Here is a 26,352-nt window from a genome sequence, read left to right as displayed (position 1 = left end):
ATAAACCGCTTAATACACTGCACTAATTGGATGAGAGCAAAAAGAGATGGGAATTACGGCACGGCGAAAGGAGAAAGTGCTCCCAGCCTTCAGCGGCTCCTTCACGGCTCCAGCGGCACCAAAGGAGGCACAAGCTTTCTATGAGCGGGCTGGGGGTTTTGTGCGGAGATAAAATGGACCTGTTAGCGGATTCAAGTAATACACTAATTATTGCACAGTATAAATACCGCTACTGCTTTTATAACACGGAGGTAAACTTCTTTTGAGAACGTTATAGGATTGCTTGGCAGCAGCATAGATCCTAATAAGGGACCAGAGTAATAACCCCCCTGGATTAACAAAATTGCTGCTTGCACAAGTATGATTCGGGCTTTTACGAAGATTTCAGCGCAATGAATAAAAATGACTGAATGACATTTCTTAATGCGTAATGGCTTGATAATGATTCCCTTTTCTTTAAGGCAAAAAAAAAATGTATATTTCGGGCTGCACCGTTAATAACGTCCAGGGAGCAAGCCTTATTTTTCCCATAAATTTCTCTCTTTTTTTCGCGCCTGCGATGGGGTTGAGCGCTCCGAAATAGGGTCGGGGGCGGGCGGGATGGGAAACGCCGTGGGTGGAAGGGGGCGGGGGGGGGAAGCTGCGGGGAAGGGTCGCGGCGGGCTCCCACGCGCCGTGGCTGCTCGGGCGGCGCTTCCCGGGCGGCGGCTGCGGGAGCCGGGGCCGCCCCGGGGGGCCGGGCCGGGCCGGGCCGGGCCCCCGCGGGGAGCTCGGGTGGCGGCAGGATGGCCGGGCTCTTCCCCGGGCTGCCGTCACGGAGCGACGCCGCGGTTAGACCAGATCACCCCAGAAAAATCATTCCCCCCCCCGAGACAAACCCAGGAGCGGACTGGGCCGGGCCCACGGCGGCGGCCCACGGAGGGGGCCGGGGCAGGGCGCGGGGGTTTGCCGCTGCGCTCCCGCGTTTCTGCTGCTCCGTGGGAGAGGCAGAGGGGAGGGCTGCGGCAAAAAGAAAATATTAAAAAAATTAAAAAAAAAAAATAAAAACCAAACGTGGGGAAATAAAGGAAAGGAGAAAAAATCCCGGCAGTTCATCCCCGGGAGAAGGGCGGCTGAGACAAGAAAGAGGCGCGGAGAAAGTTTCCTGCCCGCCCGGGGGGGCTGCGGGGTGCGGCGTGGGGTGGGAATTAAGCCAAGGGCTCCCCAAGGTACTTTTTTCTCCCCCGCCCCCGGCTTTCGGCAGCGGCCGAACCGGGGCTGCCCCGTCCCCGCCCGGGGGTGCGTGGGGCTGCTCCCCGCGCTGGGGTACCGAGAGGCGACCCCGACACCCTCCTCGGAGATGCCCCGGTGCCCACGGCAGAGCGCGGACAGACACAGCCGTGGGTCCCCCCCGCCCCCGATCTGCAAACCCGCCTTTGAAACGGGACCGCCGGCACCTCGTCCCCCCCTTTCCAGGCTCAAGAAGTCGTCCCCGGTCAAGCGCCCCCCCAACCACCGTGGGGGGGGTTCCCCGGCGGCGGGGGGTAGCGTTGCCCGGCCCCCGGCACCCCCGGCGGGGCTCGGCCCCGACGCCCGCGGACCCGCAGCCCCCGCAAGGACCGGGCTCGGGTTTTGTGGTCTTTCTTTTGTTCCTTTTTTTTTTTTTTGTTAAACATATATTTTTGTTTATTTTCTGAACGTGGCACTTCTCCACCGGATAGCAAGGAAAAGTGTTAACAATAACGACATTACACGAAAAAGTACTGTACCATCGCCTCTTGAGGGTTTCAGAAACCTCTACAGTTAATAAGTTAAATAAAGGGTTTGTACATAAATATTTGTCTAGGAACCCTATTATATCTATAACACAGTAAGAATCTACAGAATGACAAACTTTTACAACGCTACACTGAGTGCAATTGTTTTATAACATTTCAAATATACAAAGCTCTGTTCTTTTTTTTTTTTTATAACAATGGTATGTACAGAATCAATAATCACAGTTTAGTGACTTAAACAGTCCATATTCTAGCAGTGTATTTCCCTTTGGTTTGATATAAAAACCTTGGTTGGTGTAGTGATAAAGAATATAACAAGAAAAAGATAGACCCTTTCCCTTAAGTGCACTGGTTATCGTACAGCATCAAACCCACTCTCAGCCTGCACCGGCAGCACCCTTGCTTAGCGTCTGCAGCTCGCCGCATCAACGTGGAAAACACTTCTCCAGTGCCCCTAACAGACCAACTTCACACCCTAGGATGGTACTCCGAGAGGATGTGGGTAGCTTCCCCCTCCCTTTGCCTTTCTTTTTTTTTTTCTTTCATAATTACAATTCTATTTGTTTCGCCTTTTTTTTTCTTGCCAAATAGAAGGAAAAATATTTAGTGTACGTAACGCTAATATAGAATAACTTTTATTAGGGCTTTTTTTTTTTTTTTCTCTCCTTTCTTTCTCTCTCTCTTTTTCCCCCCATAACGCTCCGAGAGGAAACGACCTCGTCGTACATGTCAGAAACGTACCAGCCCAGGAGTCCCTTATTCCGGAGCTCGCGAGTGGCGGCTCGCCGCGCGCGGGCTGATGCGGCAGGCGCGGCGGTCCCCACGCCCCGGCCCCGGCCCCGCTCTCGGCGGCTGGTCCTCCTTGTCCCGCAATTAGTAGCGTTATTGTTATTTCCCGCCCGCCCCCCCGTTCCCGTTTGGTCTTGATTCGCGCTGTCTGAGGTGACCTTTATTTATTCGTGGATTCACCCCCCTCCTTCCTCCCTCTCCCTCTCTCCTCTCCCCCCGAAGCCGCCAGCCCGCACCCCGCGGAGGACGGCGCCCCCGCCTTAGCACACCTCTTTCCCCGCGCCGTTCCCGGGGAGGATGTTGAGCTGGGTGAGCTGGGCGGCGTGCTCCTTGGCCTTCAGCCGCAGGGCGGCGATGCTGGAGGCCCGCCGGTCGGCGGCGGCGCTGGCCGGGTCCCCCAGCCCCGCCGAGCCCACCGCCCCCTCGGCGGCCGGCGCCGGCTGCCGCAGCAGGGCCGCGGCGCTGGAGGCGCTGCCCAGGGGGGCCATGGTGGAAAAGAGCCTGCAAGGGAAGCAGAGACGCCCGTCACCGCCGCGCCGGGCCCCGCCGGCTCCGCTCGAGGCCCGCCCGCGGGGCGGGGACGCGCGGGGACAGAAAAACACCCCAGCAACCCGGCGCTGGGGGGCGAAAGGCTGGGGGGAACCCACCGAAAAGGAGGGGAAGGGGAAACGGCTGAGGCGGGCTCTCCCTGACTTGCCGCTGTCGGGGGCGGCTGAGGCCGGGAGAACGGCCGCGGGGGGATGGGGGGGGGTGGGGTAGCGCAGGGGAGACGCTCGCGTGGGGTGTCCCTTGTTAGCGCTAAAAAATGAGGGAAACCCCTGGTCCTACAAAGGCTGCGCTCGCCCCGTCCATCAATCGGGCCTCTTTCCCTCTCTGCCTGCCCTGGCAGGCCGGGCCCTGCGCCCCACTGCGCACCCCCACGGGGCGAACCTGGCCCCGGCCCCACGGGCGCCCACCACTCGGGGGGTCCCCAACTTTGGGCGCAGACACTCAGCGTGAAACAGCGCAAGGAGGGAGCGTGGCACCCCCGAAGCTTGCCCTGACACCGGCCTCTTGAAGCGGCTCAAACCCACTCACGCCCAGGGCAAAAAAAAATTTGCCCGTGCCGGACCCCACGGGGTGCGCACAACACGGCACAGCTCACAGTGCCCGGGATGTCACAGCTTCAGCCCATCCCGAACGGCCGAATACCAGCAAACCCACCCCGAGCAAAGCAGAGGACACGTGTGCACGTAGGGGCACCCACGCATATGTAGTTTCTGCGTGGGGGCACCCATTTCCGCACGACTGCCCCCCGGGGAGCCCGCTCTTTCCTTGTCCCCTGTGCAGACCCGCGGGGACGCCCGGGCTCAGCGCAAACCACGCTGCCGCCGCCGCCCACAGCCGCGGTGACCGTGGACCGTCCGTCCCCACGGGGGACCCGCCAGACCCGCGGCGGGTGGGGGGGGCGGGGGGGGGCGTCGGAGCCGCCCTCGCCCAATGAGAGGCCGGGGCGGAGACACGTGACCCGCGCGGCGCCCAATCGGCGCCGGCCGCCCGCGCTCCAAGTTCGAACGTCTGGGCCGCCCGCGGGAGACGGGTCCTGCGTGGGGCCGCTCCGAGGCGCGACCGGCGGCCCCCGGCGGCGCGCGGCTCCGCGGGCGGCTGGGGCGTCCCAGCGGCGGCCTTTCCCCGGCAGCTCTCCGTGTCGAGTGTGTCACCCACCCCCCCGCTCCGTGGGTCCCGCGCGGTGTCCGGTTCGCGCGTGGGCGGGCGGTACCTGCCGAAGGCGGGGCTGATGAAGGCGGGGTGGCGGAACACGGCGGCGCCCAGGAAGGTGCCGAGGCCGAGCGGGGTCCCGGCGGGGGGCAGCGCCGCGGAGCCGGGGGGCGGCGGCGGCAGGCTGGGGAAGGCGGCGGCCGCGGCGGCGGCGGCGGCGGCGGTCCAGGCGGAGTCTAGAGCTGGGTGATGAGGAGGGAAAGGACTAGCATCAAGGTATGGACTGAGGGGGTGAGTTGCTGACAGGGGACCAGGGAAAGGCAAACCTGGGGGGTGTGTCTGAGCCCCAGCCTTTTCCCTCTTCCGCCACTTAGCCCTACGGTTCTGGAACCATACCTGAAAGCCAAAAGAAAAACCGGTTTTAATGCGCCTGCCCGCGCCCTCGGCGGGGCGAGCCCCGCGGGAACCACGCACCGGCCCGGCGGGCCCCGCTCCTCCGCCGCGCCCCGCGGGGTGCTGGGTTGGGGGGCAGGGGGTGACCCCCCCCCGAGGGGCCGGCCCACGGGGGCCACGCGTGTCAGCGCCGCGCTCCAGCCCCGGGCGGTGCCGACCCGCCCCGGGGGCCCGGAGGCGGCTTTCGGTGCGGCGCCCCCGGCACCTCGCTCCCGGGGGTCCCCAACAGTCCGTGTCCCCCCCGCCGTGCGCCGCCGGCGGCAGGGCGCTTCGCGGAAACGCTCCCGCTGCGCTGGAGCCGCGGGAAAACGACTTCCCCGTGGGACTATGCGGCTTTTTATCCCGCACTCACACCCACACGGGCAGCCCGCGGCTTTTTTCGCCGAAGGGAATATTTACAAATGATATCGTTTGAGGATCGCGGACTTGTTTTTTCCCCCCCTTCAGATTTAAAGCGAGGGAAAAAAAAAAATCTCTAATTGCTCTAACGTCCGAAACGAAGAAATAATTTGCGAGGCAACCAAAGCAGCAAAGCTACGTTTCCAGGCTGCCCTTTCAGGATCTATTTTTACAAAAGTTAGTTAGGACGCCGCAGCACCGCCGTCCCTTGCCTCTCCTCTCCCTCCCACAAAGCAAAAATCGCCAACTAACACGGGCTTAAAACAGGAGCGAGGTGGAGGGGAAAAAAAAAGGAATAAAGAAAATACCGCATTTCAAAGGAAAATAAAAGATTCGCTTAATAACCAAGTGCGAGGCGTCACACGCACCTAAGGAGAGAGATTTTGAGAGAGGCACACATTTGTCAATTTTTGCGGGCTGCCATGGGCCGACTGCTCCCCGTTAGGCTCGGCTTTCTAAGCTCGGCGTGAGCTCCCTTCCCTCCGGGAAGCGAGAGAGGTGGCAGCGCTACGGGTCTCCCCGTACAGCTGCAGAGCGAGAACCCAGCTCCACACCAGGGTACCCACGCAGGGAGAGGCAGCGCGTTCGTGGGGAAGCCAACGAGCCCGGCACGGAGGGAGCGCCTCTCCCAGCTAAAACTCAATTAGCAAGCTGTCCTCACCGCAATTCCCCCCTTATTGAATTAATAAGTCTGAGTACACCCAAAGGTAAACGAAGGGGCTCTCATAATTCATATTCCCTTAATTACATCTTCTCCCGTGAATAGAGGGGAGAGAAAGGGGGTGTCTTTCTTTTTTAAAAGTTATTTAACTTTCCCACGACTCGTTCCCCTGAGCTGAAAATACTGATTTGCTGTCACATCTCTGTTTGACAATGGAGAAATGTGTCAACAGAAAGGAGGGGACAAATCTCATCATTAGCCCCTCTAATGCAAGAAGCTGTTGTGTATTAAATGAGCCATATGGAATTTATTATGCTTTATCAGCGCCCGATTTTAACTGTAAAGTGATTTGCTCAGCTTCAAACCCAGAGACATCTGTTTTCTGTTGGCAATTAGGACATCCCAATGTTTATCGTCTCTCTGGTTATGAGACCCGGCTTGGGAAATGCACTCTGGTATGGGGCGGCAAACACCTTTAATAGCATTGCACTCACTCACTATTAGATCAATGCAGGCTTATTGCTATCAAAAATGGGAAATCAAATAGCATTAGCCAGCTCCTTGTGCGGGCGGAGAGGAAATCAAACAACATTTCGCCTTCAAATGGCCCTGTTTGTTCTAGCACTAAGTGGGCTTTTATGAAGCCCGATTGGAGATTTGATGGCAGCCAAACACCCGCCTTGAGGCCGAGCGGGTCTCGCTAACAACCGAAGCCCCGTGTGGGGGCCCCGCCTTTTAATCACACGGGGATCCATCCGCCAGCCGTGGGTCGGTCCTGCCGGCTGCCGGGCCGCCACCGGGACCCCCCCCCGCCCCCGCACCGGGCGCCGCCGAGGGACTCCCCGGTCCCGGCGCCGCCACCACTCACCTGCACTCGGGCTTCGGTCAGATCGAGCCTCATGGCCAGCTCCTCCCTGGGGGGAGACACAACCGCCGCCGTCAGCCCGAGGCACCCCGAGCCGCCCCCCCCCAGCCCGCGGTTCCGCGCCCCCACCGCCAAACGGGCCCGAAATCATTCCGGTGCCCGCGGGTGATCATGACCCCCTGCCGCCCGCGGCTCCGCCCGGCTCCGGGACGCCGAACTGGCCGCCCGTCGGGGCTCCTGCGTTTTGGCACATCCCCCCCACCCCCCGCCGCTCCCCAAATTCCGCCGGTCCCCGCCGCCGCGGCGGGCGAGCCGCTGCGCAGTGCAGTTTGCGCTGCTACAACGAAGGCAGGTCGGAACCCGTTAAGGCGTCAGGAACCCGCTCATCAGCTCCGTACCCAAAAGAGGGGCGCTCCTGGCTTGGCCGGGGCCGGGCTGCCCGAGCCTGGTGCCGGTCGGGCATGGGATGCCCCGGAGGAAAAGCCAAAACCGTAAAAAAAATACAAAACAAACCAAAACCAGCGAGCAAAAAAAGCGCGGGGTGCTCACGCACACCTCCTGGGGCAGCGGCCGGGGCCAGACGGTGCCCCGAGGGGACCCCCGCGGTCGATGCGCGGCACCCGGGACAGGGGAACGAAACGCCTCCGCAAACATCCCTCCCCCCGGTAAAACAAACGAGAAACGGGGACTGTCTCCTTGATAGTAAGGTGCGGGATTTGGGGGCTCAACCCTCCGCTGGCTTGAAGACGGGGGCAGTTATTCGGGGGCAGGGGGCTCTGCCCCTCTCCCTGCCAGTCTCTCCCGCGGAGGAGCCGCCGGCCAGACCCACCGCCGCGGGGCTCTCGTTTGCAACGGGAAAAATAGCCCCGAAAGCGCGGGCAGAGCCGGGCCGGGCCCCGCCGGGGCAGCTCCGGGCAGCGAGGGGCCCCGATGTGCCATGCCGGTATTTTTAGGCAGCGGCTCTTTGATCTCTGCCCCAGCCGGGGCTTCCCCGGGCCGGGCCGGGCTCCAGCCCCACGGGGAGCGCGTAACCGATCCCGCGGTGGGTGGAAGGGGGGAGGGCAGCGGGTAAAAATAGCTGCCGGCGGTGGCCTCCAAGCGAGCCTGCCCTGGCACTGCCGGCCCCGGGTCCCCCCGGAGCCCCGACCTGCTCCCTCCCGGCCCGGGGGTGCCGCGGCAGGATTCAGCCGGCGGGGGAATCCCGTCCCATCCCGTCACGTCCCCCCGGGGGTCGCCCGCCCCGCGCTCGGCCGGGGCCCCGGCGCCGGTACCTGGTGAAGACGTCGGGGTAGTGGGTTTTCTGGAAGGCCCTCTCCAGCTCCTCCAGCTGGTAGCTGGTGAAGGTGGTGCGGTAGCGGCGCTGCTTCCTCTTGAGCAGCCCCTCCTCGGAGTCGCTGCCGGCCGAGAGGCAGACGCTCTCCTCACCGTCCTTGCCCTCGCCGTCCTCGGGGTGCAGCAGCAGCTCCTCCTTGGGGGACAGATCCCCGCCCTCCGCCCCGGGGGCCGCGGCGGCGCCCCGGCGGGCCTCCTTCAGCAGCCCCCCGCCGTCCTCGCCCAGCAGCTCCTCCTCCTCGTCGTCCTCCAGCTCCTCTTCCTCCTCGTCCTCCTCCTCCAGCATCTCTTCGTCGTCCTCCTCTTCCTCCTCGGCGGCCGGCGCGGCGGGGCCCGGCCGCTCCTCGACGTGGGCGCCGGGGCTGCCCAGCTCGTCCCGGGCGGGCGGCGGCGCCACGAAGGGCGCGTTTTCGCGGTAGCTCTTGCTGCGGCTGATGCTGACCTGGGGCGCCTGGCTGATCTTCAGCGTGTCCCACGGGGCGGCGGCGGGCACCGGGCCGGCGCCCCCCTCCGGCCGCCCCTCCGGACGGTCCCCCCGCGGCCCCGTCGCCCCCGGCGGCAGCAGCCGGCCCCCGCCCGGCCCGTACAGCCGGCGCAGTTTGGGGGGAAGGTGCAACTCGGACGGTTCGAAGGGGGGGCTGCCCTTGGGGGACCCTGCGCCGGGAGGGAGAGAGGGAGGGAGGGAGGGAGGTGGTGGGGTAGGGAGGCGGCCGCAGCAGTCGGGCAGGCGTGTGGGGAAGAGGGGTGCGGAGGGAAGAGAGAAGGGGCGGGGGGGAGAGAAAGAGAGACACGGTCAGCGGCATCGGCGAGAAGATCCCGGGGCAAGACCCGAGGCTTGCACCCTCCTTCGGGCACCGTTTTCCACCCCGCATCAAAATAAGTCCCCCCCAACCCCGCATCCTCAGAACGGCCCCTGCCCGCGTCGCTGCCTCCGGTCAGGGAACAAATTCCTCCCGGCCGCAGGGCCCGGCCCGGCGCCCCGCTCGGCGGCGGGGCGAGACGGGCGGCGGGACCGCTCGGGCAGCCCCGGGACCCCCCCGGCAGCCGCCACTGCCGGGCCCCGTCCCGCAGGACGGCGGGTCTGCGCGGGGCAGCGCCGGTCCCGCGGCCCCTGCCCGGCGGCCCGGGGCGTGTCTCCGCGTTTCTGGGTTTTTTGGTTTGGGGTTGGTTTTTTTTGCTGTTGTTGTTGTTGTTCGTTCGTTCGTTTCCCCCTCGCATCGTCTCCCCGTCCCCTCCCCCCCGCAGTTTCCGTTTGCCTTTGGAAGAAGGAAACCCACCCGGCTGCGAACGCCGGGGAAACGGGGAACAGGGGCGGGATGCCGCCGGTGGGGGGTCGCCCAGCCGGGCTGCCCGCGGCCCCCGGGGGCTGCTCCCAACTTCGGGCCGGGTGCGGTGGCCGCCGGCGCCCCGTTATCACCGCCCTGCCCGCTGCCAGGCGCGGCCCCCGCCTCGCTCGGCGAGACCCGTTGCGGGTTGAAGGCGAACGGGCGAGCCTTTCCCTGCGGGGATCACAGCTCGCTCCCATTTATTTTACCTTGAAAAAATTACACGTGCATCGAAAGCAAAAGCAACCTAAAGCGGCGGTACCCGACCTGCACGGGATTAACCGGGCTGAATTTCGGGCACGGCTCCTGGCCGCGCTCCCGGGCAGCGCGGCAGCCACTAACCGGGAGGGTAACGGGATAACGGCGGCGGCGGCTCCCAGGCGGCGAGCGGGGCCGGGGCCGAGCCGCGGGAGAACAGGGGGACGGGACACGTCGCCGGCCCTGCCCGAAGCCGGGGAAAAGGAGCGGGGCGGGCGGCGGCGGGGCTTACCTTGCGCGGCCTTCTCGTTGTCGGGGCGGGCGGCGATGGCGGGCAGGCCGGGCGCGGCGCCGAGCAGCCGCACCTTGCAGGGGCTGCGCCGGCCCAGGATGCTGTCGATGCAGTAGGAGGACAGCAAAGTTGGCGATTTACTTTTGCACTCGGGGCGCTCGGCGCAGCTCTCCTCGGGGTAGGGCCCGCTCATGGCGGCGGCGGCGGCGGCGGCGTGTCCGTGCCGTGCCGTGGCGTGGCGTGCCGTGGGGCCGGGGCGGGCTGGGCGGCGCGGACGCCCCCGCGGCGCTGCCCGGTGCCGCCGGGACGCCCGTCACGGGGGGAGTGAGCGGCGGCCGCGGCGCTCTTGAGTCCCCTCGGCTCCACGTGCGGGCAGCCGCGCCCTGATTGGCTCTCGCCGGAGGCCGGGCGGCCGCCGACAGACGGCGCCCGCCAAACCCCGGCTCGGAGTCCCCCGGATCGGCGCCTGCCCCGAACCGACGCGCTGCCCCCCACCCCCCCAACCCCCGCCCCGCCCCCGTGGGGGCGGCAGGCGGCGGGGACCCGCTCTGCGGGGGCGGCCGGGGTGGGCGGTGGCGGAGCCCCGCCGGCACGCCTTCCCCCGTGTCTCCCCCCCGCCTCGACGGCGGCGCCGTTCCCCGCCCGGCCCGGCCCTCTCCCCGGGCGATGCCCGAGTGGGACGGGGTGGGCCCCGCCGGGGGATCCACGCCGGGTTTTCCACCCGGCAGCCCCCACCCCCCTCCTCCCCCCCCCGCCGCCGCCGGGTTGCGCAGAGGCGCGCACTGGCCGCGCCCGCAGCCCGTGTTTGAAAATACCGGGGCCGCGATCGGGCTTTTACCGTAGCAAATGCTCGGGCAACGCCGTCGGGGCCGGGGTACGGCCGCCGCGGGAGCCGGGGGGAGCGCCCCGGGGCGGGGCAGGGCAGGGCGCGCAGCCCGGTGTGGTGCCGGCCCCGCTTCTCCTCGCACGCACATGTCCCCTCCGGAGGGCTTTTTCAGCACCGCTCCGGGGCAGGAAGACCGCCGAGGGGTTTTTATTCTTCCCGTCCTTCTCCTTCCCCGTTCAGCGGTCACCTCCCTGGGCAGCTTCAGGCTCCCCGCTCGGGCCGGTCGGGCTCAGATTTTGACGGGCACGTTACAGCTGCCTGCGCGACCCCGCTCACCCGTGCGCTCCTGCTCCCGGCCCCCCCGCCGGCACAGGCACGTCGGAGGAACTGCTCTCGGCCACCCCGAATAACCCGCCCGCTCCCCCGGGTGATTCCCGGCCCCGAGCGGCGGGTGGGGGACACGTGACAGCTCCATTTCCCCTGTCCGTGCCGCGATTCCCGTGCGGGTCCCGCGCCTCCTGATTACTTAACCAGCGGGATTTAAGAATAAAGATAAGCAAGTGCTTGTGTGTGTCCGTGCGGCCGTGGGCACAACGCCGCTCTGACTGTGCCCACGCCCGTGGGGGCACACGCACGCTCCCGCTCCCAGGCTCTATAGGTGCGTCCCCGTACGTGCCGTGCGGGGCCAAGCCTTACACCTGTAGCCGTCCCCTCCCTGCGAGCCGGCCCCCGCAGGGCCCCAGCCCCTTGTTCCTCCCGCCTCCTTCCCCCTGCCCCGGCGGGCCGGGGCGGTGCCGGGGTGGGGGGAGCGCCCCGACGTGGGCGGCCGGTGGGGCCTGCGCTCCCCGGCAGGGCGGCCACAGCCCGGCCTGGCTTTGCCGGGAGCGCGTGTGCGGGGGAGCCGGAGCTGCCGTTTGCCGTCGCTGCTCGGCTCTCGGGAGCTTTTGCCTTCCCCGGCACGAGTGGCAATTGATTCATTGACTCGGTAACTAAAAAAAGAAAAACCCACCCCAAACACCAAAACAACCGCCAGCCAAACAAACAAACAAACAAAAACCCGAGAGGAAAAGGAAGGCCCTCAGCCGCCCGGGGGGAAGCTCGGCGCGCAGCGGAGCTGCCGCCTCTCGCTCTCGTCCCGGCCGTACCGGGCGGCTCCGCCGGGGTTTCTCCCACCCCGCCGGGGCTTGCCCGGGAGAAGCGGCGGGGCCGGGTCGGCACCCCGGCAGCCGGGGAGGCCGGTCCCCACCTGCCGGCCCCTCGCCTCGCCTCGCCCGCCGCGCCGCCGCACCGCGCCCGGGACGGCGGGGACGGGCAGGGCTGCCGCGCCGCCGGCCCGGGCGGGGGGACCCGGTCCCGACGGGGCACATGCCGTAGCCGGAGGGGACGGGGGACCCCCGGCGCGGCAGCCGCGAGGGCTCCGGCAGCGCAGAGACCCGCCGGTGCGAGCCGGGGCTGCGGCGGGCGGCGGGGGCTGTCGGTCGCGCGGAGCGCGGAGCAGGGCCCCGCCGCGGCCTTTCGGCCCTTCTGCGGCTTGTTTTCATCCCCTCCCCGCCTCCTTCCCTCGCCCCACTGTGCCCGGGCCCGGCCGGGGGGCTCCGCCCGCCCCGCTGCCTCCCGCCCCGGCCGGCCCTGCCCCGGGGAGACCGGCCCCGGGCACCGTGAGGGCCGGCGGCCGTCCCGCTCGCAGGATAGGATGCTTTGCGATGCGAGCTCGCCTCTGCCAAGTCGCTTTGTTGTTTTATTTATTTTTTTAAACAAACTTTCATTCATTTATGGTCTCTCCCTCTCCTTCTCCCCCCACCCCCCTTCCCCCTGCAACCTGCTAATTTAACACTGGAGCGCGTTATTGCAGTGTTAGGGGGAGAGAACGTGAGAGAGAAAACAACAATACTGCAATGATCCAAATGATACAGTAGAATTATAGCAATTATAGTTCTGCTCGGAGAAGAAAACCTTGCTGAGCTCAGCCAAACAAACTGATGCCTTGCGCGGATAACAAGCCCGGGGACTGACAGCCGGTGCTGAGAGAGGCAGGAGGGCACGAACGGAAATATTTGCCTCTTTTCCCTCCAGCCAGCCCAGATTAACACCCTCGGCAGCCGCTACCATAACACTATCCGCTCGGGCTCCGCGCACCGGGGACCGCCGCCGTGGGTGTCTCCCAGGGGCCCGGCCCCCGCGGCCCCCCGCACGCATCCGCGCCCGGCTCCGCTCCGGCCCCGCCGGGGGAGGGCGGCCGAGCCGGTAACGGCGCTGCCGGGGACCGGCCCCCCCGGGCCGCCCGCCCTCTCTGCAAGCGGCCGCTTCCCACCCCGGGGGCGGGCACGAACGGCCCCGCAGATCCCTGTCCCCCCGCCTCCCCGGGCTGCTCCTGCCCGTCTCCCCTCCACCGTGGCGGGCAGCGGGGCGGCGGGGCAGGGTCACCCGGGGCCGGACCCCGGGGCCGCCGCCCGACGGCTGCCCGCGGCGGCTCCCCCACGGGCGCCTCCCCCCCCCCCCAGCCCCCCCCGGGCCCGCCTCAGGCTCCGGCCGCCCCGGGACCCCCGTTGTCCGTGGGGTTTGACGTTTTATTTTTTGCCCCTCATCATCTTCCGTTCTCGTTACGCGCCGCCCCGCCGTCGGAACCGCTTCCCCCCGCGGAAACCGTCCTTGCGAGGAGACACGGCTGCAAAATGGCAGTTCGCTGTCGCGCTTGGGGAAAGGTGTTTGATCTTAGGGCGGAGGGAGGGCTACGCTCGGTTTCAGCCGCAGCGGTTGAAAAACGTGCAGAATCAAGGTTCAAGGCTCAGTGCGAGGTTGTTTTAACCTTGCGGGGAGCAGCGGCTGCCTCGGCTGGAGCGGAGCCGCCCTCACGGCGGCGGCCGCCACGGGCGCCGCTCCGTCCCCGGCTGAGCGAACGGCGGCTTCAGGTCGGTGCGGGGTTCGTGCCCAGCCCGTGGCCGGTGCAGCCCGCGTTGCAGCTGCCGAAGCCGGGGACCCCGCCGGTGGGTTCCCGCTCCCCGCCAGCCCCGCGCGTGGGTGGAGCTGCAGCGGCGGGCGCAGCTCTAACACCGGCTGGGTTTTTTTCCCCTCTTTGCAATGGAGAAGAAAACGATAACAACTACTTAAAAATCCTCCGGTGCTTGATTTATCACAATTTACCTCATTTAAAAAAAAAAAAAAAAAAGAAAAGGCTTGTGCACGAGCTGGCGGCAGGTACAGAAACTCTGCGTTTCCTCGACCTGTGGTCTCGGGTTTTTCTGTGGTTTCCTCCCCCTCCCTCGACGTGCTTCGCGCCACGGCCCCAGCCCGCTCCTGGCTCTTGCTGGAGGAGCCACAGCCCCCCCGGGTAGCCCAGGCGCGGCGGCAGGGAACGGCAGGGTCTGAGGCGGCGCACACCCGGGCGCGAAGGGAGCGAAACACAGACCATCGCTCTTCTACAGGCGCGATTTAGTGGCAACTATTTTTTCTCCCCCCCCCCACCCCGCAAATGTCCAGGGTTATGGCCCTGTGCACAAAAGCACTAGGGCTGGGGAGGGCGGGTTGCCCGTTCTGCCCCAGTACCGGGTGGTGGGGAAATTTAGGTGTGATGAATTGGCGCATGACCCCCCCCCCCCCTCGAGCCTCATGGCATCGTTCTCCTAACTCATATGCAAGATAAATTTTTCACGTTTATGGAGAAGGCTGTTCCAAAAAGTCTCCTGGGCAGAGCCCTGACATTGCATAGTTCAGCCCTGAGCCACGGAGATGGGCAGAGGACTGCCCTTGATTGCACCACCATCTAAGTGACCTTGCTCGCTTCTGCTGCAAGGGTCTTGCTAATCACTTAAAAAAAAATTGGCTAAAGACCAACAGGCAGTAACGAGGGATCACAGCAGAGTTGCACATCCCCTACAGCCACGGTCAGACAGCTGGAGGGGAACCAGCATCTCTGGATGTGTGCTGGGGCTCTGCCAAGTCTGTGGTCACCCGAATACACCTCTGAGTTCAATGGCTTCCTTCTCGTTTAAGGTAGGATATATTACCCCCTTCCTGCAGATTGCTGATTCAAGCATTGAATAATCTATACCTGTGGCGATCACTGGGGCACTGCCCCAAAAGTGCTTTGCAGAGCAATGTTGGACTTAGGCCCCTTTGAATTCACACCCATGAGAAAAACTCAATTTGTAAGAATTCCTTTTTTGGATGCCCATCAGCTGTTTTCACCGGTTCCTGGGACCGGGGCCCCTGGATGTGAGGCTGCAGCACCTGCCCAAGGGGTGAATGGAGGCAGCGCCCCCCAAGCAAGCGGGCAGGAGGTCAGCCGTGGTGGGTGTAGCCACGTCCTCACTTCACAGATATCTGGACTGGCAAGGCTCAGTTTGGCTCGGACAAGGTGGCGTGCCGTGCCGCTGCTTTTCTGTCCGTGAAGCAGCCCTCGCTTTTGTTGCTCGCTTTGGTTTTGGTGCTGGCTCATGGAACACTTTCTGTATTAACTCACATCTGGACAGAGGCCTGACATCAGTAGTGGTGGTGACTTTGGAATAGTTATTAATATACTTAATATTTAGCCCATGCCTATGTGTGGGAAGAATCTGGGCCTCATTCCATAGTTTTAATTAAAAAAAAAAATTCTAAATCCTTTTTATGCAGTTGTTATTTTTTTTTAATTCCTTGGTGTCTCATTTTCCTGTTAGTACAGTTTTCACTAGAGACAGAGGACAGCATTTGAAATAAAGGTGAGACACGTTCACCTAAATCTTTTTCCACCATTTCCCCACTTCTAATAACTCAAAACTTTTCCTCTGGTCCACACTGCAAAAGCTCTCCCAGCTCACTTTTGGCTTGGCCCTTTTTTTGCACGACCATGAGCCCAGCAAGCAGTCCCTGCTAGCGCAGGTCTGTGGTGATGTCTCTCAGAAATCCAGCCACCAACAATAACTCTGTTGGATTTAGTTACTACATTTAACTTATTTATTCCTTGAGCCTTGCCACCAAGCCAATGCTCCTGGAAGTGATTTGGAAAACAGAGTTGGGCATGCAGCTGGGTGGTGGAAGCCCTCGCAGCCCACTGTCCCTCTCTCCCTCTCAGAGGCCCTGCGCCTTCCTCTCCTTCATGCGTCAGGTTTGGCTTTGGGAGCTGGGGCTGAGCAGAGGCGTGTGTGTCTTTTGCTGGCATGTCGTCTTCTCCAGATCACTAACCTTATTTGTGCTTCATGACTCGCTCTTTTTAGTGTTTCTTCTTTTTTTTTTCTTTTTCCCTCCTAAGTGCTTGGCTTTATGGCATCCCGTCAGGGCTGGCAGTTTGCTGGCTGAGGCTGGGATGCCATCAGTATCCCCTCTGTCCCATGTGCCAGCTTCCTGTCCCATCATGCTGTCCTCTTGGGTCCTTAGAGTCCTCCATAGGCCTCTTCTAGGCTTTTAGATTTACCTGGGAGCCGCCTGACTTTCCCATTTTTCCTCTCGCATGTGTGTCTCCTCCCGAGGATCTCAGCCTCCCCAAACCTCCACAAGCTCTGGCTGCCCCTGCTGACTGCCGCGGCGTTTCTGTAAGCAAGCGGTGGATTCCCTGGCACCGTGCGGCTTCGAATCTAGACAAGGGTTTTTTTGGAAGACATATTTTCACCTAATGTAAGTTGTTCCGCTAAATGTAAGAGTAAATGGGTGGAGCTCTGCATCCTACAGCCCTACATCTGTGTCATCCAGGGTGATGGATGGTGGTACGGTTCTTCTGACCTTAGAAAACCCATGGATAAGATCCCAAGTAGCTTTCTTGCAGTAATCTTTAGAAACTCAGTGAAATTATTAATGCGTTATGGTGCAGTGGTCTAAAAAAATTAAAATTATGATCATAGGCTTATTTAATGTTATACCTTCTGTGTTATTTTCTTTTGTATGTGCTGACTAAAACTGAGCAAAGGCTTCACAACAAATAATTTATTTGTCAAAAGTATCCTCTTCTTCTGATCATGGAACATCCATGCGCAAGAGCATCGTTTCCTCAAATGTATTTGTTATCTAACATGCTCCAGCGGTTCCTTTAAATGACTAACAGGAGGGCTTGACTGCAAATGGTTTCCGTTGTTTAGCTGTAGTTGGTCAAATAAACCCCGTGGTATCGATTGCATGACCCGCCTGTTGCGCCAGCAACACACCGGTTGTGCAAATAGGTGTGTGTGTGTGTGTGTGTGTGTGTGAATGTAACAGCTGGGCTTCTTCAGCTCGTCCGTGGGCAACTCTCGACACGGGTTTTCTGCAAGCATTCGTACCACTGAAATGCGGTCGCTCAACCAACCGCAGAGGGGGTGTGAACAGAGCTGAAGCAAAGCCATTAAAAATTCAAATGAGCGTTCGATGAGCAAAGGACATTTTTCACCCTCTTTGACTAGCTCCGGTGTGACCTTCATGTGGTGCTACGTTCTGTTTCAGTAAATGCAGCCGCACGGGGATGGAGCAGGAATCAAAACAATCCGGAGAAGGGCATGAGTTGGAGCTGGCCTGGCGCTTCCTTGCCCTGGCAATGTTAGCCGCGAGATCAGGGTTGTTTTATCCGGAAGCATGGCTGAAGTGAAATAGGATAATAGAGGGAAGAGACAGCAAACTGTCTGGGGAGCTCTGTCGGACCATTCCCCTCAACTAATCTAACCTTAAAACTGTATTTATTATTACTATTTTCTACATCTGTAGACGTCATTGCCTCTGGCTGCCACTTAGGGAGCACTGCTATCTCATCAAGATTTTTTTAAAAAAAAGTTTGGTTAGGAAAAATCTGCATTTCACGGAAGGGAATGTGTGTGTTTCCTGGAGGAGGCTGATGCTCACCGATACGGGGAGAAAATTTTTCAACGGCCGTATGTTAAGAGGCTGTCAGTGCCTCTCGTTGCTTTTTTTGGTGTTGGCACCTTTACATGGAGCATCCCTGCTACGAGCCATGGCTGAATGCCGGTCAGATCGTCAAAGGAGCTATTCTGATATAGCATCCGTATTTATCTGTTTAATATTCTGCATCTCTGTTAATATAAGATTCAAAGTACTCTGTCGTGCTCTGTAGGAAGAAGGATGTTTTATGGATATAAACTGTGCTGTGTAAGTGCTGAGGTACGAATGAACTTGCTGTCTCCCAAGTGTAGCACCGCTGAGAGAGACAGAGCAGAGACCTCCTAAACTGCGCAGAGGGCAGTCCATCGATAGCGCAGCTAATAGCAGCAAAGCCTGTAGAAGTGAATAGACGGAAGGGTTTCTTCCAAGGTACCCAAATCAGGCACGTAAAGTAGATTGAAACGGGAAAACAAAAATGAGAAAAATCTGATGTCCTGAAATAATTAAGAATGGAGATGTAGTCTTAAAAATGTCTGTGCTAACACTGGTTATGCGCCTGAAGGACAAGATAGCTGGGACCGTGGGTGCACGTGACATTATAGAAAAGTAGGAGTGGGCTGGTAGGGGGCAGAGCACTTCCTTCCAAATTCAAAGGGCTTTTTTCCTCAATGGAAAAAAAATTAAATTTGATTGTAAATTGGCTCGGCCATTCCAACAGCTGCAATTTGTTGGACTGTTGATTTGAAGATTCCCATTCAAAAAAAAAAAAAAAAAAAAGAGTACGTGTTTTAAGATTTCCCCTTCATACATAATTCTTAGAAACTTCTATAGACAGGTATTTCCAGTCATGTGCACGGGTTGTTAAATCTTGAAATCACAGGGTGTAAGTTATTATTTGGAATCAATGCACCTTCTTGTTGTTTAGCTTTTTATCAAATCTTGAAAAAGCTTGGCACTTAGAGAGCTCAGCTATTGTTTTGGTTCTTGAAAACCAAAAATAATATTATGGAGCCACAGAAAAACTAACTTTAAACAAAGACGTTGGATTTAACAAAATTATTGTTCCTGTGTCATAACCCTTACTCATAACCTTTCATTCCTCGAGTCAGAGGTTTTCTCATGAGTGAAGGCACATTTGCGTGATGGTTTTTGTGTTGCAACCCAGGCAATCGCAGCACAAATAGGTGAAGACTTTGGCGGGGCTTTCAGGTGAGCCGGGGGCTACTCGAGAAGCCTGCTTGCGTCCTACAGCAGTGTGTGCTATCATCCATTTTGTATGGCGATGCTCAGGAACATGTCAGCTTTCTTCCCTTTGAACAAGAGCTAGAAGGGATGGTTTGGCTTTATTCCAGTTTCAGTTTTTGTTTTCTTTTTGTTCTAATATTATCAAAATGTCTGGCGGGTTCTGGATGTCCTCGGGGTTTCTAAAACTGACCATGGCTTCTGATTTTTAAAACTTGCTATGTGTCACAGGCTTTTCTGTGGACCTGTCATTTAGAACGGTAGCACAGGTCCTCCTTCACTGAACGCAAACTTAGAGGCGAGAATAACTGGACAATAATTTTCACTTATTCTAATTCCTTAACCCATAAAAGGGGCTCAAATAATTTATTTCTTTTTTAACCTGGGACAAGGCTGTACAAATTCAATGGGCAAAGGCATCTGCAAAGCTGAAGGTGGATTCTGGCCTGCCGTATGGCAGACAGAAACCCACGTGCCTGTAACATGAAACACTTTTCTTCTGTCTCTTTCTGCAGTACCTAGCAGGAAGATGGACTGGGGATCAGGGAGCAGAACCGGACAGAAGGCATTTTTGCAGGCTGTTCCCAGTTTTTGCCAAGGAAAACAAAAGGAATGAGTGTCCAGTGAGAATCAGGCACCCTTCACTGAATCGCCACAAAGCGCTATGAAGCAGAAGAATGTGAGTACAGTGCTAGGAATTTAGGAAAGTGTTCTTATTTACAGGCCGACGACTGCAGCCTGGATCCGAAGGTAACCTGACTGAGTTGTGTGTAAGGATTATTAGTCAGGGAAGTGAGGCCAGATCAAGGCCAATAGGATTCAGTGGAAACAGGGCTATGATTTGGTGGGGAAAAAAAGCAAGTCAGGTTTGTATTTGCATTCAGATTAAAAAACCATAAAAATCCATGTTAAATCAGGGTAAGCTTTCTGACTAGCCTAAAATTTATGAAAAACTCAATGTGCTTCATGACCTGGGATACTTTTAAGAATGTCTAAATGATGTAGGATACCAAGTCTTGTTTTCAACAGTGCTTTTGGGAATCCAAGTCCCATCTGGATGTCAGCAGGATTTGGTGGCTTTGTCACTTAGAACACAGAACGGACATTGCTAAATCTGGGCATGATTATTCTGAATATTTTAGAACAAACTGGGGTCGATTCAGAAACTGCTGGTCCAGGAACAGAACTCCAGAATCTTCTCCTAGGCCATCCGTTCTCTCTGAGGTCTTGGAAGAAAAGCATATTGGGCACCTTTTAAAACATCAGTATCTTTATAGCAGAGCTCAAATACTGTAAATGTCATGGTAATACCGTCAATATTTATGGCAAAAGGCTGATCTCTCCAAGTTTCTGTGTAGATTTAAAGGTTCTTATGTACATTATATCCTCTGAAATGCATCTTCCACACCTGCTGTTCCAGACCAACAAATGCACGTGGTCATTGTGCAACACTACCCCAGCGGCAGTTTCGCCGTTGGAGACCCTTGGCTGTACCACGAGGCCCTTATTCATTCACACCTTCTCAGCAAAACCCTGGGGCTCTTGCTGGGGGAAGGATGCTGAGCTTTGACCCTGTGGCACCGACCAGGACTGAGCCAGAAGTCAGCGGCCTTGAGCTGCACAGGTAAAAAAAATCACAACAGTTCCCACAGCCCTTTGCAAAGTGGTTGGATGGAAATGATGCTGAAAAGAAATAGTCTGTTGTTGGTACTCGGTAACCTTGCCAGATGTTCTCTGTATAATCAAGGGATAATCTGGGTGGCATCTGTCTAACATTAAAAACCGATCTGGGTTGCTTTGACGTGTCAAGCAAACTGGTTGCATGTAGACACGGAGACCTTGGTCAAAAATGGTGCAAGAAACAATTCACCCCTGAGAAGTCACTCAGAGTTCATGACAACTGTAGCAACCCTCCCTGAAGATCCAGGTGATCCACGGAGTATCAAAACATGTGGCTGATGGCATACCTCCAAACGCGGCGGTTCTGTTTGAAGGCGGCGCCTCTCACCAGAAGGGCACAAAATGCAGCAGAGGTGACATCCTCTTCTCACATCACTGTCACCATTGCATATCAGCACAGCCCCGTGTCACAGCGCGGAGGGAGCTCCAGGGTGGCATTCAATTTAAGCTTCACATCTATTGGCTTTCTTCTCAGCTCCTTGTGAGCATCATTTGCTTCAGCTACCGGATCAACTAATGATTTTTTTTTCCCCTCCCCCTTGCCCACACTTTAATTGCGGGGTATGTGTAATACCCTTAGGAACAGCTATTGCCACCTGTATTATTATTTATGCTGTGAAAACGAAGCTTGTGGCAATATATTTATTAACACTGTGCCCTGGAATCACATGAGTTAACAGCTTAATCCTGTGATTGTAAACACTTTTCCTGATATGTTCAAGCACCATCCATGTTTTTTAACTTCACATCGGGAAACTGGGAGCACAAGCAGGTTATAATTTTTACAGAAAATCTATTCTTAACAAAAAAATCACATAATGAAGAAGTGATTTATCCACGTAATAGTGCCTGCCTTATAGAACATAATGCTTTTTTGCAAGAGAAAGAGTTAAACAAAACATTTATGCAGTATAAACTTTGCTCCTTAGCATTAAAATGCACTTTATTCACACTGTAGATTTCTCTTCCAGCCACGGCTATTGTTTGTCACTAACAGCTAGCTTTTGTGAAGTTAATAAATGTGCATAATAAGGACATAAAGGTATGGAGAAGTAATACTGTAATCCTTTTGTTTGGATAATCAGTCTAATGTATGCAAATTAAACCTTATTAGTACTAGGGTTTTGTGTCTGCTTATCAAAATGTGCCATTTTCATGAAAATTGGAAGTCCATTATATAAAGTTATTATTAACAATCATTTAGGAATTATATACGGTATGCAAATTAAAGTTGATTACAACTAATTAAGGGCTTTCTTTGTTATTTGACCTTGTCTGCTTTTTATGTAAATATGTTTCTTTTGGTCTGGCATATTTTTAGACTCAGAAAAGTATATTAAGACAAGTTACATTATGTATTTTTAACATATTTTTGTATTGCATGAAAAGCCCCTTGCTATTGTTTAAGAGCCTGGTTTTACGCCGGGCTGTTCTGTATGGTGATATGTAGACATCCGTGCCTCGTGGCTTTCGGACGGCTCTGCGAGATGGACCGGCAGCGGAAGTGCAGTAACACGCTTCCAAGGCCCTCCAATGGTTTAAGGAAAAATGATCCAAAAAAAAAAAATAAATCCCCTGTGAAATATAAACAGCCTTCATGCCAGAGTAGCCTTTGTTCCACTACTTATCGAACTGGCTAAACCTTAGTTTAGAGGCTCCAGACACAGCTAAGTAACAAAGGATTGGTGCCTACTTGCAAGGTACACTGCCGAACTTAATCACTTGCTCTCATCCCCCCAGACCACTGGTCTCAGGATAAAAGACTTTTAACGCAGACAACACATCGAGCTCAGGAACAGCAGCCTCCAGGAAGATTTGTGTACCTGTCAAAACCCGAGAAGGTTAGGCATTAAGTGAAATGAAAAAACTTCCTGAAGAAAACTTGGGTGAGTTGAATAATATTTCTATTAAAAACAACAGCAGCATGTAATACAATTTTGATGTGTTTTATACATAGAGAAGAAACCTGCCACGTAAGCCGGCCACCAGTGTGAGGACAGGAGATGGCGTATTTCGCGGGTGTCAGAGAGAGATGTGTAATCAATACCTTCACACTTTTGGGCTTCCAGTCAGAATAAAACATGCAAGAGCAGGTTGAGGTATAAAGGGTATAAGGTAGGAATATACTAGAAATATGTATAAAACTTGTCATCACTTATTCTTTGAGTCTAAAAAATTGGGATCTGAGGAAAGATAAAGGATAAATCTTGGCATTTGGTGAGATTTCCACAGCTTTGCTCACCTCTTTGGCACAAAAGGGTGGGGACAGGGGGACATAATGCTAGAAAAAACTTCTGCATGGGCAAGGTGATGTATTTAAGCATGAAACTTGGGGTATGCTTGCAAACCCTGTTTGTATTCTTTCCTTTTTACATCCCTGGTATATTGCATTTCATGCCAGGCAATCACAGAGCCTCCTTGGCTGGACATTTGGGGCTCACAGGGTCTGTCCCCTCTTGCCTATGGGAAGGTGTCCCACCACCATACCCCGCAGGCAGCACCGGTACCTGGCTGAGCGAGGGCTGGCCTCCCGAATGCCTGGGGGTAGGTGGTGTAGGCGCACGGGTGCTCAGACCTGACTGGGAAAGGCAGGCACGCTGGGGTCAGGCTGGGGGGGAGGGAGTATCTGTTGCACCCTGAAAAGGGGTGGTGAGGGCCTGGTGCAGGTGCCTCTGCTCTCCCCCCTCATTCTTCTTTGGAGCTGCTCATGGCACAGAAAATTCCAGGTTTTCACTGCTGAAGGCCAATTCAGAAAGCTCGCTCTTTGTCCCTTGCAAAAGCAGAGGCTCCCGCCTAGGTGTCTAAATCCTGAGGAACTTACCCTATAGCCTCCGCCGCCGGCCAAAACCCAGTCAGCTTCAAAGGCCGGGTCTTGAGTATCTGCTGCGAACCGCTGGATGGGAAGTTACAAACTGCCGATTACTGACATGACTTATTCAACAACTTTTGGAGAATATATTTGAACAATTGGAGAAGTTGGTGATTTGTTCCCGCACAGTGGGACCACAAGGTGCAATTCAGCCGGTGACTTATTACGATGAATTGTCGAGGGCTATAGCAGGGACATTTTGTTCAATGCTTTGCTGCTGGCGGGAGCTAAAAAATGGAAAATCAGAACAGGCAAAACATGTCTCTGCCGCATGGGGCATTGTCCGACCTCAGACACCCCCTCTTGCAGCTGGCAAAGTGATGCTGAAGGCAGGAATGGAGCTGCCGCAGCCGCAGTGAGGTGCTGCCCATGCGTGTGGGCTCATTCTGGGGACGAGCAGCAGGGCTGCCCCTCGCTGCACTGGGCAGGATGGCAGCTGGTTGCCCTGGGAGGGAGGTGACCAAGGGCCCAGGCAGTGCTGCTGCTGAAAGGGTGGCACCAAGAAGATGTGACAAAAAGAAAGTTTTTATTTCAAAACTTTCCTGGTGAAGAAAAAAATCTGAAAAAAGACATAATTTCCTCTCTTCCACCTGCTAAATAGTGAGTGTTTTTCACTTCAGTGTTGGGAACTCAAGGCACTCAAAAGGTGGAAAGCAAAGCTAAGAAGGGGTCTCGAATTATTTTCTCTAACAGAATAAGGATGAAACCCTGATGCCACCAAAGGTAATAATTCAGGGTTTCCCTCAGGGAGGTGAAAGTCATTGTCGTGTTTTTAAAATAGTTGCAATTTTCTGTCTCTAAATAGCACAGACTACAAAATGTATTGCAAGGGGAATATAAAAATAGTCAAACTCTTCAAATCTTTTAATTCAATGAGAATGTAATATGCAATTAAAATTAATTATCTCATAATCGAACTGTAGGCACTGATTATTGCATCATTTTCATAAGAGACATGCATCTTAACTTGCATAATTTCTGGTATCACTGCAGTTAGCTCAGGGAAGGATCTGGGCCCAAATGTATTCACGCCTTAGTGCTCAGAGTGGAGCAATTGTGGCTGGATAGGCTTTTGCTCTACAGAGTGCTTTGAGCACTTCTTTGCGAGGCAGAGCCGCTGCCTTTACTCTTGGTGAGCAATTAATTCAGTCCTCCCCAGCACCTCCAAATCAGTTCTGCTGCCCCATTTTTTTATTCCCATTCACCATCATCTTCTCTCCAGCTCCTGAGTTGCTCCACCTGAGACCTGCCTGCCTTCTTATGGCTTTTCTCTTTTTACTTTAACCTTTGGAGCTCTCTGTTCTTCTTCATCCCAGAGGAGGGAGCAGGAAGATCCTGTATTTCACTTTCCTCCAGCTGAGCCCACGGGCAGAGGGCAGAGCTGGGGCTGGGGCGGGACCTGCTGCTGCTGACCACTGCAGAGCAGAGTGGGGTGAAAGCAGATGCACCGTAGGCTGGCAGGTTGTGGGGAGCTCCTACGGGTGGGATTTCTGTTCCTTAAGTTTAGCCTCCCAGGACATTGGTGCTGAGGCCAGGTGAGTCACTCAGGCCTCTTTCCTGATGATGTGCATGAGAGGCTCTCTGGGGTGACTGGCCCCAGCCCAGGTTGGTACGCGAGATGCGTGGGATGAATCACCTCTGAAAGCTGCTGGCTGTGTTGCCAGTTACTGAGGGAGCTGAGGCAATGTCTGACTTCTAAGTGCTTACAGTTTGGTGAGATGAATCCTGTCTTCTGAGAAAAGGTGATGGCAGAGACTTGCTTCATTTAGCGACTCTGCTCTACATGCTTCTGAGCTAGGTAACATGGACATCTTGATTAAGTGCGAGAGGAGTCATTGAGCCTCTCACGGCTTTTGCTCTCAGCCAGGCTTAAATGCCTACTCTTCTTCAGCAGGCATCTTCAGGTGATGACAACTTCAGGAGATCAAGGGTCTCTTTGGTCACCACCACCTCACAGTGGTTGTTGCCACAGATGTCCTCAGGCTACCTATCCTGAACTAGTGAGATTTGCAGAATCACATTGACTTTGCTTGATTCATTTTAGTTCTGTCTTTCACACATCATCCCTTGCACTCCTGTTCTCAGCCTTTTTGTTTAATATAATGTCAGCTGGTAACTCCATGTATTTCTTCAGTGTCATAATTTAATAGTGTTAAATATGGAGCAGGGCTTGGTCCTAGTGCCTGTTTGCAGTACAGACCTGTGGTGGGACCCTGACTGGCCCAGGGTGTTGAGGTGGATCTGGCTGTACCTTCACCTTATGGTGAATTGTCCAAAGAGGAACAGAAGAACTTTAGACAGACTCCAGATTCTATTATAATATTTCAGTATAGTAAATAACTTAAGGAAATAGAGAAACATAAAATGAATCGGAAAGACAGACTAGAAAAGCAATTGTAAAGCAATCTCCTATTTTCCACAATATCCTTGCAGACAAGACCTTGCTTTCAGGCCTAGTTTCAGCCACCTCAGTGGCTTCATGGGTTGCAGGAACCTTTTCAGAACCCCCTTAAGGCTCGGATTCCCATGACAATTTTCTCTCCCCTGCAGGGTCCTGGCTGCTATACATACCTTTTTTAGCAAGATCTTTTAAAGCGCCATTACAGTGCCTTTAAACAAACCTCCATCAGCCCCCAGGGGAGCTGATAAAAGAGGCTGGGAATGTCTTGTCCTGGTTATGTCCTGCTAATACCCTGCCTTCACGATTCTGAGTTTCATTCTCAGTTGTTTATCCTGTTCATGTGCCATGTAAGTTCTCTAAGGGCTGTTTGGTTTGGTTTTTTTTTTTTTTTTGAGAGACATGATGCCCCTCTCCTTTTGGACTTTCCTGTCCCTCTCTCTGGAATTTGCTCCACTGTGCTTTGGGCAGATGCTCTTAAGCAGGTTCCTTCATCTCTTCAGCTCTTTAAAGCTGCGTTTAATTTGAAAATGATTCACTTGTGATTTAGAAGAAAATCATGTTTGGATTCTCAGGATGGGGTTTGAGTAAGCCAAGCCTGCTTGGTCATAAGTAAGGAACTTCTAGTTGTTTTCAGCAAAGGCTGCTTTTCATAAACAAATAAAAGCCTTTTATTTGATTTTTTCCTGCACGTGTGAGCTGCAGGTAAAACACCCCTATCTGTTTGGATGTAGATCAGTACATTCAGGTTTCTTTCTTGCCCACGGTGCATGATGCGGTCTCTGATTTTG

General features: G+C 56.3%; 1 protein-coding gene across 2 annotated transcripts; it reads right to left on the bottom strand.

The window, feature by feature from the left end:
- Positions 1-1,886: 1,886 nt before the first annotated feature.
- ARX (aristaless related homeobox) lies at positions 1,887-10,092 on the bottom strand. Of its 2 annotated transcripts, XM_064473883.1 has the most exons (6): positions 9,770-10,092; positions 7,894-8,608; positions 6,626-6,671; positions 4,571-4,640; positions 4,306-4,486; positions 1,887-3,047 (listed from the first exon to the last, which is right to left on the bottom strand). In XM_064473883.1, the coding sequence occupies exons 1-6, from the start codon at positions 9,960-9,962 to the stop codon at positions 2,807-2,809; spliced, it is 1,446 nt and encodes a 481-aa protein (XP_064329953.1). In that variant the 5' UTR covers positions 9,963-10,092; the 3' UTR covers positions 1,887-2,806. The 2 variants fall into 2 exon arrangements, with proteins under 2 accessions (XP_064329953.1, XP_064329944.1); XM_064473874.1 differs by having other exon boundaries at positions 4,306-4,640.
- Positions 10,093-26,352: the final 16,260 nt, after the last annotated feature.

Source organism: Phalacrocorax carbo, chromosome 1 (genome assembly GCF_963921805.1).
Source record: "Phalacrocorax carbo chromosome 1, bPhaCar2.1, whole genome shotgun sequence".
Classification (NCBI taxonomy): Eukaryota; Metazoa; Chordata; class Aves; order Suliformes; family Phalacrocoracidae; genus Phalacrocorax; species Phalacrocorax carbo.
Note: the sequence above shows the minus strand (reverse complement) of the source record. Positions and strands in the feature narration are given on the sequence as shown.

Bases quoted from the DNA above. Each gene is read 5' to 3' on its own strand.
- ARX (XM_064473874.1), bottom strand. From the start codon at position 9,962: ATGAGCGGGCCCTACCCCGAGGAGAGCTGCGCCGAGCGCCCCGAGTGC. The intron at 4,641-6,625 runs GTGAGTGGTGGC...TTTGGCTTTCAG, and splicing joins TGACCGAAGCCCGAGTGCAG to GTATGGTTCCAGAACCGTAG. The intron at 3,048-4,305 runs GTACCGCCCGCC...CTTCCCTTGCAG, and splicing joins ATCAGCCCCGCCTTCGGCAG to GCTCTTTTCCACCATGGCCC.